Raw genomic sequence first — 13,914 nt, forward strand, 5'->3', positions numbered from 1 at the left:
CCCCTAATCTAATGCCCCCCATGCCCCCCCCAGCTGCCGGCGAAGGGCTTCCTGGTGACGTCACTGCCGCTGAAGGTGGCGGGGGGCAGCGGCTCCCCCGTGCGGGTCATCGCTGAGGTGGGGGGCAGCACCGCCCCCCCGTACAGCCCCCCTAACCCCAGCACTGCACCCCTCACCACCCACCTCCCACTTCCCCTCTACCTGCTGCCCGTGCTGGGGTTGCGGTACCTGAGGGTCACCTAATTAGTTTATAACAGCTAATTAGGTTATGGTTACTAATTAGCTAGTGGTATCTAATGAGGTTATACCTTATTAGTTGATAGTTGATGGTACCTATTAGGTTATGGTTCCTAATTAGGTTATGTACCTAATCAACTTGTGGTATCTAACTAGGGGTACCTATTAGGTTATGGTTCTTAATTAGGTTATGAACCTAATTAACTTGAGGAGCCTAACTAGGATGATGGTGGAGGGCATGCAGAAGGTTAAGTAAAGTAGCTAGCTTGTTAAGTGCACTGAAGTTATGGATTATAACTTCAATTAATTATATTTAAATGTAAATACAAACTGTAGCTTTGACAAACTTGCGATCAGAAGGCGGCGGCAGTGGCAGTAGGGATAGTGGCATTAGTGGCAGTAGCAGTGGCACTGACACGACTCTTAATATCAGTAGTGACAGTAACGCAAATGATAGTGGCAATAGTGGCAGTGGCAGTAGTGGCAGTAGCAGTGGCAATAGTGGCAGTAGCAGTGGCAATAGTGGCAGTGGCATATGAAGTAGTGGCATTAATTGTAGCGTCAGTGGCAGTGGCATTATCGGTAGTATCAACCATGGTACTGTCATTAGTGGATACACTTTACCTTAGCTCTCTCTAGTGCTATTCCTACCAACACTTTACCTTAGCCATCTCTAGTGCTATTCCTACCAACACTTTACCTTAGCTCTCTCTAGTGCTATTCCTACCAACACTTTACCTTAGCCATCTCTAGTGCTATTCCTACCTACACTCACCTTAGCCATCTCTAGTGCTATTCCTACTTACACTTTAGTTTAGCTCTCTAGTGCTATTCCTACCGAGACTTCACGTTAGTTCTCTCTAGTGTTATTCCTACCGAGACTTCATTTTAGCTCTCTCTAGTGCTATTCCTACCAAGACTTCATCTTAGCTCTCTCTAGTGCTATTCGTACCGAGACTTCATTTTAGCTCTCTTTAGTGCTATTCCTACCTACAATTTAGTTTAGCCCTCTCTAGTGCTGTTTCTACCGAGACCTCACGTTAGCTCTCTCTAGTGCTATTCCTACCAAGACTTCACATCAGCTGCATCAGCCCAGTGAAGTCTTTCGTTGGTCTCCGTACGTAAGATTTTTCTGTCTTCGTCGCACGTCAAAGGCTCGCCGCGTTCAATTTGATTTTCACATTCCGTTTGTTAACATAAACACAGCAGTCGCTGCCATTAGACATGCGTTTGCATTAGTTATTTGTATGTCATTGTAATTAAATATAATGCTATGACACGCTTGTCTTCTCATTTTCAATGCCAACGTGAACTTGAAGACTAATCAACTCATTTGTTTATTAGAGATTAATGAGATTAATGGGAACACAATCTTGGTACATGAGAACACTTTAATGACGTGAATCGTTAAATTAGTTTTCATGTGACTAAACCAGCAGGTTTAGTCACATGGCTTAACACGGCTTAACACGGCCGTGTTAACGGCCGTGGACATTAACGGAGCCTCACATTCACGACATTCACCAGATGCAAACGATCGGTCACTTGCAGGCTATATCAATCATACAGGGGCCGTATTATCAAAACTTCGTAAGTACGCAAAATCGACTTGCGAGTGGCGTAAGTGCTGACTTGATGACGTAACTGTAGAGGTGGTACTATCAAAACATTTGAGCGTGAAGATACGTAACGTAACTGTACGCCTGCTCGGAGATGTCGTAAGTGGAGTTCCGTACAAGTTTATAGTGTCTGTTGAAGCGATAGGAAACTATTGATTTACTAGCATGTAATAACACCTTGACTTGCGATAAAATTTTGTCAATAATCCGATATTTAGATTTAATACGTTTAAACCTGCAGTTGTTATGGTTTTCATACGTTAAAGCCTGAAGGTGTTGTGGTTTTTAAGCGTTTAAACCTGCACGTGTTTCGATTTTAATGCATTTAAACCTGCACTGGATTCAAAGTTAAAGGTTTAGCTCGTAAAAAATTTTAAATTTCTTCTTCATTCGGAAGCTATATGGCGATACGGGCCAAAATTCGCAGTGATCAAGGAATTTCTTCCAAACTACTGAACAGATTCGAACGAAATTTTTAATATAAATTCCTAACTACCGAACGGTGATTTTTAAGCTCGTGAAAATTTATTTGATTCGGAGTCATGTTTTGCACGTGTTGTGTACAAATCGTCAAACAAACGTATAATATTCTGACTTCGACTTCGCGGACTGCCGCCCCCCAATTGCCCCTTTCTTCCTCACCGCCCCCCCCCCAGATCTTTCCACCGCCTAGAGGGGGGCGATATCGCCCACTTTGGGAACCACTGGGTTAGTTTAATTGTGATAAAGTTGCATTGATATGTTTTGAAAATGTTTTATCATCAATAAATNCAAGTTTGAAGTTTTCTCAGCACGTCGAAATTCTAGTGAACAAGGCCAACAGACTGCTAGGTCTCATTAGGAGATCATTTGTGTACCTGGACTCTCAGACTATGAAGATGCTTTTTATGGGAGCGCAGCCGTGCACCACCAATTGTGTGCACCAATAAGCCCTGAATCGAACGCCTTGGATCTCTCAGGACATCCACCAATCAGCCGTGAACCACTCGGCTTTGTCTTCCTCCGGCCTTGCATAGAACCTGCCGTGCACCACCAGGCCGCGGATCGAATCTGACTTCCGGGCATCGCTAAATTACGTAATTTTGCGTTCACCACATCTGAGGTTAGGTAATAGGTTTCAGGTAGCATAGTTTTGTTCCAAAATTTATCGTCCTTCGACAAGTGGCCGTTCGACCAAGGGCTCAGGGCTGGTTCGCCCCATGGCCTAGATACGGACGGCTTGAAGTGTTGAAGGCTACGTTCCGGAAGGCAGGAATCATATTCATGAATCATGATGGTTTTTCACCCAGCGTGTGGTGGAGACTGGAGAGGTGGATCAGACTGCCAGCACATGTGGTGTAGGCTCCCAGCGTCGATGCGTTTAAGAACAGACTGGACAATGTTATGCGGGACCTTGTCAACAGTGTAGACGAGCTTCCGACCTTTATTAGAGATGATCAAAGGATCAGTGGTAGTCAGTGTGGACCAAGAAACGAGTAGGCCTACACGGCACAACAGAATCGGCAACAGGCTGTGGAAGCCTAACGTATGATGCCGAGATCGCTATGCTATAATGTATAATCCATATAGGCTATGAGCCTATGACACAATTTGACCTGTGCTCACCTGTCCAATCNAGGAAATTAGGAATGAACTGATTCTAAAAAAGCTCTGGTTTGCCAACTGTCAGACAATGCATGACTCAGTTGAGTGTTGACACTTGACAGAATAAATAATTTTGAAAATTTACAAAATTTTGATATACAAAATTTTGAAAAATACCTAATTTTTTTAATATTTGAAAATAAAATTAGAAATTCATTGTACATGTGTAACATCCAAGACACTGGATACTTGAAACTTCAGAAGTGTTGTCTTTAACAAGAAATTTTTAAACACATATAGTCAGTCAGATGGGGTAAGACAGGACCAAAATCACTAACAAGCCTGTAGTAGCATCTATTATAGGTAGATTCTACAGGCTTGTTTAGCCTTGTTAGTGATTTTTAATTATTCATGGTATAGACTATTATGACTATAGATGATCTATACCATGAATAACAAAAAAATCGTAAACCTATCACAAGGTGTATTTATGCAATGGGCTTCTAAGCTACAATTCAGAGTGAGGCTTTCACTGCGACGCCTTTCAGACTTTTTGCATACAACACAGTTTTCTGTACAGATTAAAAAAGGTGTGCTGGTCCTATCTTACCCCATCTGCTGGAAGGTGGAAGCTGGTGTGCTGGTCCCATCATTGGGATTGGGGTAAGATGGGACCAGGCTGGGGTAAGACAGCCTAGACAGGTCAGGACCAATTGGTAATTCTTTTGTTACAAGGTTTTTAATAAAAGTACAACATAAAAGTCTGATATTTAATATTATCCATCTAGAAACACATTATTTGATTAAACAACCACTTGTTACTGTTTTGTGTTGCGAACTTGCGGGAAGTCAACTCTAATATCAGTCACATTGGTCCTGGAGTTTTTGTCACGAGAAAACTTTAAGCATAGTAATAGTGGGTTGGCTTTGGTTCATTGTAAAGCACTGCTAAATGCTTTATGTATATTCCACTAGTGTTATTGTCTGAAAAATTTATCAAATTGTTAATAAAACCAATGGATAATAACATAAGTGCAGACGTCATGTGTTTCTTTTCTTGCCAACTGCATTTGTGGTGCACTTCTTCAAACATAGCCCATGCCATCCCAGGCTCCCACAAAGTTGTGATCATAATTATTTTTCATTTTTCACACAATGATTTTTCCCCCAGCCAATCTTGCACATACTAGTTCTGCAGCTCACTAATGGGAAGGGTCCAAAGGGACATCCGCATTTTCTATATCCCTGTAATGCAATTAAAAATAGTGGACTAAATTTCTCTAATTAAAAAAGCTAACAAGTTATAATAAAGTTTGAGCAAAAGATAAAAATTTTGACCAAAATACTCCTTGTACTGTACAATAAGGTATTACTTTAGATTAAGTGCATCCAAAAAAAGTATGTTTTTTTTTTGTTTAATTAGGTATGTTTTTTGGGGTGTAGATAAAGAATCTGAAATCCGTTTTTGGTGGTCGGCAACGGAAAACCGACTTTTTTCCGACCCAAATCTCTAATTAAAAAAGCTAACAAGTTATAATAAAAGACAATGCATGAATCAAATGTCAAAATAAATGATTTTAAAAATTTATTTTTTTTTCAATATTAAAAAAATTGAAAAAATAATTTTGTCAGCTACAAATCTTATAACTGATATTTGACACACTTTTACCTGTCTAATTGTTCTGCAATTTTGCACACTTGTGTGAAGTCAGAGGCAATGCATGAATACATTAACAGAATAAATAATTTTGAAAAAAAGTTATATATTAAAAAAAAATAAATATATATTTAAAAATGTAAAAAATAAAATTTTTTAATTTTCGAAAATTAGATGACAAATTCATTGTACATCTGTAAGATTGGAGATAGTGGATTCTTTGGAAGTGTTGTCTTTAAAAAGTAATTTTTAAAAGTATATTATTTTGTATGCACTTAATCTAAAGTATTACCCACAATAACATATTCATTTAAAAACTATTTTTGTTAAAAAAACTATTTTGATAAACTGTAGGGTAATAGAGTAGATACTATTTGTGGGGTGAGACAGGACCATTTGGGGGGTAAAACAGGATCATTTAGTGGTCCCGTCTTACCCCATGTCCAGTCCTTTTTTACCCCATTTTAGAATACATGTCAGGCAGTGATGGTAGCAGAAAGGAATGCCTAGTATGTCTCAAAAGGTGCTTTTGATAGTCTGTTTTACATCCACAAACCTGGCCAAAAGAGTTTTTGTCATTAGACAGAGCTTATTTCCCAAACAGGGTTAACTATTTTTTGACCCTTCTTTACATAGGTTTTCTTTAAAAATTAGCCAGAAATTCATTATTTGCAGAAGAGGGTTGAAACAAACACTGAAATGACAGGAAATGATTGTTCTAACATATTCTTTCATCAAATCAAATTCAGTGCAATTAGAATGCATGCCATGGGCCAGTCATTTCTTACCTCATGAAGGCTGTGATCCTGTCTTACCCCATTCGACTATATTATTTTTAAACACATATTATTTTTAAAAAAATTTTATAATGAAAAAAATTTCAATTTAGAAAATTATTCATTCTGTCAATTGATTCTTGCTTTGTCTCCAACTTTACGCAAGTGTGCAAAATTTCCTGATCGATTGGAATTTGGACAGGTAGAAGTATGTCAAATATTGATTATAAGATTTGTAGCTGACAGACAAACAAACAACAAGAAGTGAAGTTAAAGAGAAGTGTTGTAATTTTGTAAAAAGAAGGCTTTAGGGGCAGATGAGTAAGGGTTTAAGCCATGGTTGAAGTTGAACTAGGCTAGTATTATAGTTCAACCATGGGTTCAAGCTGCAGCGGACGACAGACACAAGTTACTTTGCTCTGTGCCTGACTGTGCAATTTCCAAATACACACTGTATATATAGTTTGATATTTAACTTTGTTAGTATAGACAGGAGTGGTGAACCAAAGTTCGAAGCTCCTTGGCTCAACTTCCCAAGGATGCCAGTGCATTGCGGCCATAGTGGCAAAGCAGAGAGTTTTTTAGACTCCCTCAAGTTCATTCTTGAGTCCTATAAGTAGACAAGCAAAGTATCATGGATACCAGCATTATCATACATAAGAAATTGGTTTAAATCTTTTGTAAATGACAAGATTAAAAATGAACTGATTCTAAAAAATCTCTGGTTTGTCACCATGATTGCGGCCGTTGCCGGATGCGGCATAGGTAAAGGAGGTGGTGCTGAGTGCATTGAGGTATGATTCAGACAGGGATGCCAGCTTGAGTTGCCTGCCAAAGAGGCAAAGACCACCACTGCCCTGGATGTAATGGACCATCATGATTCCTGCCCTCCGGAATGTAGCATTCAACACTTCAAGCCATCCGTATCTAGGCCATGGGGCAAACCAGCCCTGGGTCGAACGGCCACTTGTCAAAGGATGATAAATTTTGGAACAGAACTCAGCTATCTGAAACCTAACCTCAGATAAGGGGAATGTAAAATTACGTAATTTAACGATGCCCAGAAGTAAGTTTTGATCCGCGGTCTGGTGGTGCACGGCAGGTTCTATGCAAGGCCAGAGGACGACAAAACCGAGTGGTTCACGGCTGATTAGTGGAAGTCCGGAGAGATCCAAGGCATTCAATTCAGGGCTTATTGGTGCACAAAATTGGTGGTGCACGGCTGCGCTCCCGCCAGCTCTTCTGCTCTACCGGTTTCTGTGTCTGCAACAAAAACAGTGCCAAAAACTGCTGATAACTCCTTACAAGCAACCAAGACAATCTTAGGCTGACCCATATGATCCATCATTACGAGTTGCTGACATGTCGCTGATTCAAACTACATTCTGGAAACCTATAACTCGATAGCATTAACTGACCATATGGCTTTGCCTGACTTGGAGCCTGGAGGATGCAGTGGTGCTATTTCTGATAAGGTGGGTGAAGTGGGTGGGTGCACTGCAACTTATCCACGCAATGACATTAAGAACAGGCTAGATAAAGCTATGGAAAAATATATGTTCAGACTTGAAATGCCTACCGTAGCACCATATCAAACCCGGTGGAAATATAGTAGCTATTTCAAACTATTGTCAGTCCTGAAAAGATCCAGTAAAATGACACAATTTTAGATCTTCTGTGAACAAGTCACAAAAGTATGAATCAGCAACAGGCCATGCTGCCACATCAGGCCTAATCTTCAGCGCTGACATGTGACATAAAACCAACATTGTCATGTTATGTTATGTTAAGTAATTCTTCAATGGTGGGTAAAGTAATTACTTAATTTTTGATGGTTTTACCTGTTTAAATGGCCTCAGTCAGCTCCCAATTGACTCAGATGTAGACCCAATTGACCCATCACCGACTGTACGTTGGCAATATTCATAGTAAAAAAATTTACTATATAGAGACTCGCTGCATTAAAGCATATAAAAATTCACTCATGATCAGTGTGTTACTGCAGATTTTTATACCTAGGATGTGCTGCAGTTTGTAACCTGTGAAATACATGTATTTATTGACGTCATACATTTATTATTATTATTCTACCACGTATTACGTAAGATAGAATACTCAACTTCCGGGCAGCGATACGTTGTCTAGGCGCCTGTAGTTGGTGTTAGCCTGCTCTTTTGTTTCGGGTCAGCGCCAGTTGTCCGGTAATCTTCTTGCTGCAACGCTAATCTTGATTACCTATAGCATTGAATTATCTTCCGCGGCCTCTCATCTTGATGATGATTTCTTGAATATGGCACCCCTAATTCACTTCGTCGGCATTCGCCTCGAGTGTAATATGTGATGAACTTTTTGTATGGATGGCAGTTGTGACCGCTGCCAGCATCATACTTTCTTCGCTCTACGCTCTTCGCTCTTCGATGTGATGCATACGATCTTCGCTCTTCTGATGTGATGAATACGATCTTTGCTCTTCTGATGTGATGAATACGATCTTCGCTCTTCTGATGTGATGAATACGATCTTTGCTCTTCTGATGTGATGAATACGATCTTCGCTCTTCTGATGTGATGAATACGATCTTCGCTCATCTGACGTGATGAATGTTCGTCTTCTAAGATTTTTATATTCAGCGTTCGGAGAATATATTCACAGCGCTTTTAGTTAGGAAGACGTTCAATATTTATGAAGAATTGTAGACATCATTTTATTGAAGAAGAAATCTATTATCGCGATTCTTCTTTTTATTATATATGTAACGGATATATCTCAGACACCCACGTTTTACGCATGGTGACATTTCTACCTGTGCAATTTGTATACGACGACGTTGTAGACGATGTTGTAGACGTTCTTCTTTGAAGTTTTTGTCAGGCTTCTTCTTCTTCACTATCATTCTTAGCATAGTGGCAAACCAGAGATTTTTTAGAATCAGTGCATTTTTAATTTCCTCAATTACTCAATATTTAAACCAATTTCTTATGTATGATAATGCTGGTATCCATGATACTTTACTCGAGTTTACTGGTCTACTTATAGTAATCTAAATTGAAGTTGTGTGAGAGTCTAAAAAACTGTCTGCTTTGCCACTATGATTCTTAGCACTCTCTCGAATAATCATTTTCACAATATTCAAAGTCAATTTTCACTGCCACTTTATCACACAGTTGGGCGCCAGATTATCAGGATGTGATTTGCTCTGACTGGCCCGATAATATATAACTATCTCAAAGTTCAGTATTGATTAATAACCGGATGATCTTCTTAGGTTTGTTTGAGTTGAGGGTCCAAGGCTTTGTATCTAAGGTGTGAATAAGTGGCAGGTTGATTGAGAGGCTAGTTGTCTAATAATATATTTACGAACTAGATAGGAATACAAGGAAGCTTGGTGGTTATTACACAAGGTAGGTTTTAGATGGTTACTCTAAAGACGGGGGCTACTTGACGCCAGAGTCTGGCCGTGATCGTGCGGACTACATGATGATGGCTGTACTACGTCTCGCCTCTGACTGCCTAAGACTGACTGAAGGTCCGCTCGGGGAGCTTATATAGGCATGCTATGGTGACGTCACGGAAGTGACGCAGTAACTGCTAACACAAGTAAGGGAGTTACGGTAGACAGCCTGACAAGTGAGAGCCTGCTGACTTCTGCAAGTTCTGCTCAGAGAACTGCAGGTACTAAAGCCACTAACCTTGGAAACCTGGTCAAGCCCATCCGGGAGTCAGAGCTTGCTGTCTCGAGCTTGTTTTGGGAAGTTATTATCATAGAGCCAGTTGCTTGTGCCCATCCAATTGATAAATTCTCAAATTATCTGACTCTGAGTAAGGCTCTCGCTGACTCACCTTTTGGCAAAGCAGGCATTGCTGGATTCAGCAAAAATCTTGGATGAAAAATTCTTGTTGTCACTTTAAGCTTTAAGAGGGTCCCACTCAAAGTCAAAGGTAACAATAAGAATTTTAAAGTAAAGTGTCATCTTGCTGTCAATTTTGTAAGATCTGTTCTAGTCATTGGCCCACTTGGTGAAGATGTATTGAAACTTGTATGAAGACCTGCTTGAGGCTTTCATTCTGGCAGGGCACATGGCACAGCAATGCCACTGCAGAAACCAGGAAGAATTCTAGAAAGGAAAGATTAAATATTAAATATATCAATGTTCAAGATCACTTTCAACACAAGCACACTGCTGGCCTTTCTTCAACTTGGGTTGCTGGGTTGGGTGTCAGTGCTTCCAAGTAAGCTCCTACATTGCCAAGCCTTGGCATTGGTTTTAATACCAAAAATTTAACCACAGTGCCACTAGTTGCAAAAATGCCCCACACTGTGTTGCATGCAGCGCCAGTGGCACCATAATGTGAAAGACTGTTCAGCACTAGGCAGCCCTCTCTGTTGCAACCGTAGCAGCAAGCACACTGCTAACAATGGGGGATGTAGGTTGATGAACAAGGCCCAGGCAGTGGTGAGAAACAGGGTTGAGCAGACAACATAGAGTCTCTTATCAAGATGCCCTGAGGATGGTGAAGCAGACACCTAAAAAAAATGTTCAGCAACTCAATTTTGCCTCAAGTTCTGGTACAAATTTCTCTGTCTCCTCAGTCTCCTACTCCTAATGCTGAAGTCAGAACCTGGGCTCAAAAAGTTAAACCTACACAGCCTCAGGCTGCCAATACTGTGAAAACACCACACCACTGGAACATGACCCTGCAAGTTGCAACTCCTACTTTGCAGTTTGCAGGGTCTTGCTGTAACCAAATTTATTGAACTTGTGTCGAAGATTATTGCCTTTTGTACCAAAACTGATAACTCAGATATAACAAAAATTGTCACTGAACTAACCAGAGAGACCCTGCAATTAAATTGCTCCCAACCTGACTCCACTGCAGACCCCATTTGTCCAGATTCAACTCCATACCAGGTCCCCAACACCATAACTTTCTTTATCCCTGTCAGCCAACCTTACTCAGCCAGTCCTCCTGAGGCCACAGTTGCAGACATGACTGAGGACCTCGTTGAGACTTGAGCCATCTCCTGTCATTGGAAAAATGGCAGGGAAACAGCCCAGAATGCAGAAATGGCAGAGGACCTCAACCTCATTGAGCCATCTCCTATCATTGGAAAAAAACATCAGGAAAGCAGACTAAAGATAAAGTTAACACTTTTTTAGTGTTAGTTAACACCATTTTTCCAATGACATCAGGATCCATACCTGTCATGGAAAACCTGGAAAATCATGGAATTTGATATTTCATTTTTCAGGCCTGGAAAGTCAATTGATTTCATTTTAGTTCATGGAAAGTCATGGAATTTTCAAATAAAAGAAGAAAAAATATAATTCTGTACTCACTGCAGTGAGTGACAGAGAGCGCATTTTCTTGTAGACGAAAACTTGAGGTCACAGACCGACAGACACACAGACGTACGGACAAACATGGCGAGCACAATAGTGCATTTTTTCCATAAATGAGAAAATGCACTAAAAAAGAAGTGTTTGTTTTCTGTGCTACATGTGTTTATGCAGTCTCTTGTTTCCTGCATTCTGATTGGTATAGTCTTTTGTTTCATGCATTCTGATTGGATCTCCAATCACGTGAGCTTGGTCACCAAGCTCAATTGCATTAGACAACTTTTTGATCTGCAGTGGCAAAGTCACCAAGATTTTATCTTCAACCCAAATCTGTCTCAAACTTGGAAAAAAGTACATTGTAAAAAATTCTGGGAATTAATTAAACCTACGGTATCTTTGAAGACATTTGTGTGAAAATTTGTGTTGATTGATATCACCACTAAACTGGAAGATTATACTTGAAGGAGGACATTTCTTTTATAAATTCTTCTCAAGTCTGTCTTATTGTGTGTCATTGGATAAATATAAAATAAATATTAGTTAAAAGACACTTTAAGTAATTTTCTTTTTTTCTTCTTTGTGCAGGTGTTCTGTCATATAGCTATTAACTTTACCCTGAGGAAGCTGTATGTGGTGAAAGTGATTTATATTACATGTGATATTATTCAAGTTTTATAATGGCCTCAGATGAAAAAGCACTCAGAATTCCAGCCATCCTGCTACCATCCTACAATGCATTCATGAGTAAGAATTTATGTATCTACTAGTGTCTGACATAATTTGCTCACAAATAATATATAATGTAATTTATTTATATCATGCTCTGTCATGCTAAAGGAACTTGGTAATTAATCAGTGCCCTGAAATATATATGTTTTTTTTTACAAAATTATATATATATACATATTGTTTTAAATGTAAAGATGTTTCCAGAATGTGATACAAGATTGGTTTTCACCATCAATCTCTCATCTTCCCACTCCACTAAAGCAGAGGTGTAACTGCAAGAGGTAAAAGTTACTGAGGAGCAAGTTTATGATCCGCTTAAAGAGCTTAACCCTTCAGAAGCACAGTGCCTAGATGGCATTCATCCCAGACTTAAGAGAAGCAAGCAACGAGCTATCTAAGCCATTGTCTATACCAGTGGTTCCCAAAGTGGGCAATATTGCCCCTCTGAGGGCAGTGGAAAGATTTTGGGGGAAGAAGAGGGCGGTGGGGGGGCGGTAGTCCAAATTCAATGTCAGAAGTTCAAACGTTTTTTTGACGATTTGTAAACACCACGTGCAGCACATGACTCCCAGCGATGTTTTTTTTTTCACCCAGATCCCATGGGTTTACGTCTCCTACAAATTAACAGCCGGTCTCACGGCCAATTCCCAAATTCAATGATCAAGGAAAATCTCTCAAACTAATGAACTTAACTTGATGAAACTTGGTACACGTATTCATTAGGACCTAACAATAATGTTTTTCTTGTGAAAATTGTTTGAATTTTGCCATTGTTTGTTTTTGTCATATTTATATGACAATACAGGCTGAAATTCATAGTGATCAAATAATTTCTTCCAAACTACTGAACAGATTTGAACAAGATTTTGAATTTACAGTCCTAACTACCAAATGGTAATGTTTAGCCCGTGAAAAATTTTTTTGATTGTGCCTTCGTTCCCAAATTTTTTTTTTATTTCAACTTCATTCGTGATTTAAACAATAATACGTGCTTAAATTTGCAGTAATCAAGAAATTTTGTCCAAATTACTGAACAGATTTGAACACAATTTAGTTTTTAAATACCTAACCTAAGTAATGGTGATGTTTACAATTTTTTCATTTTGCCTTCGTTTGCAAGTTATACTGCTACCGGTATATGTATAAAGCTCTTGGTTTCCTTCTATATATCTGTATAACTTGCGAACGAGAGCAAAATGGAAAAATTGTTACGAGCTAAACATCACTGTTGAGAGGTTAGGTATTTAAATACAAAGTTTCATTGCAATCTGTTCTGTAGTTTAGAAGAAATTTCTTGATCGCTGACAAATTACCCGGCGATACGGGCCTAATATAAGGAAGTGTGAAATCAAGAATGACAGTGAAATGGAAAAAAACTTGCTAACAAAGGTAAAAAAAAATTTTATAAGCAAAAAAATCACCGTTTGGTTGTTAGGAATGTATATTCAGAATTTTGTTCAAATCTGTTCAATAGTTTGGAAGAAATTCTTTGATCACTGCGAATTTCAGCCTGCTTCGCAATATACACGTAACTCACAAATGAAGGTGAAATTAAAAAAATTTACAAGCTAAACATCACCGTTAGGTTCTGATGAATAAGTGTTCCAAGTTTCATAAAGCTGCATCCATTAGTTTGGGAGATATTACTTGATAATTGAATTTGGAGATTGATCGTGAGACCAGCCACGATGTAGGCGGAGAGGTTTCGTCTACCCACCACAAACAATCAACAACCTACCTCTCCTGACATCTCCACAGCCTCTGACACTATAGCAAACAACATTACCTGGACTACACTGACAGAACTTTCATCAGACCACCTGCCTATACTACTAGACTATAGAACAAAAACAAACTTCCGACTACAACACCAAACAAAAACATACACTAACTACCACAAAGCTGACTGGGCCTCCTTCTCAACTGAAATAGAATCGGCACTAGAAAACGTAGCAGACCCAACTGACATACAC

At 39.4% G+C, this 13,914-nt stretch overlaps 1 protein-coding gene across 1 annotated transcript in view; it reads left to right on the forward strand.

The window, feature by feature from the left end:
• Positions 1-11,795: 11,795 nt before the first annotated feature.
• LOC108677330 (endochitinase A) overlaps positions 11,796-13,914 on the forward strand; it is a 9,764-nt gene continuing 7,645 nt past the window's right edge. The window contains exon 1 of the mRNA XM_018165548.1: positions 11,796-11,956. Coding sequence (XP_018021037.1) covers positions 11,890-11,956 — 67 coding nt within the window. The 5' untranslated portion in view covers positions 11,796-11,889. The remainder of the gene's footprint in view (positions 11,957-13,914) is intronic.

Source organism: Hyalella azteca, unplaced genomic scaffold (genome assembly GCF_000764305.2).
Source record: "Hyalella azteca isolate HAZT.00-mixed unplaced genomic scaffold, Hazt_2.0.2 contig10828, whole genome shotgun sequence".
Lineage (NCBI taxonomy): Eukaryota > Metazoa > Arthropoda > Malacostraca > Amphipoda > Hyalellidae > Hyalella > Hyalella azteca.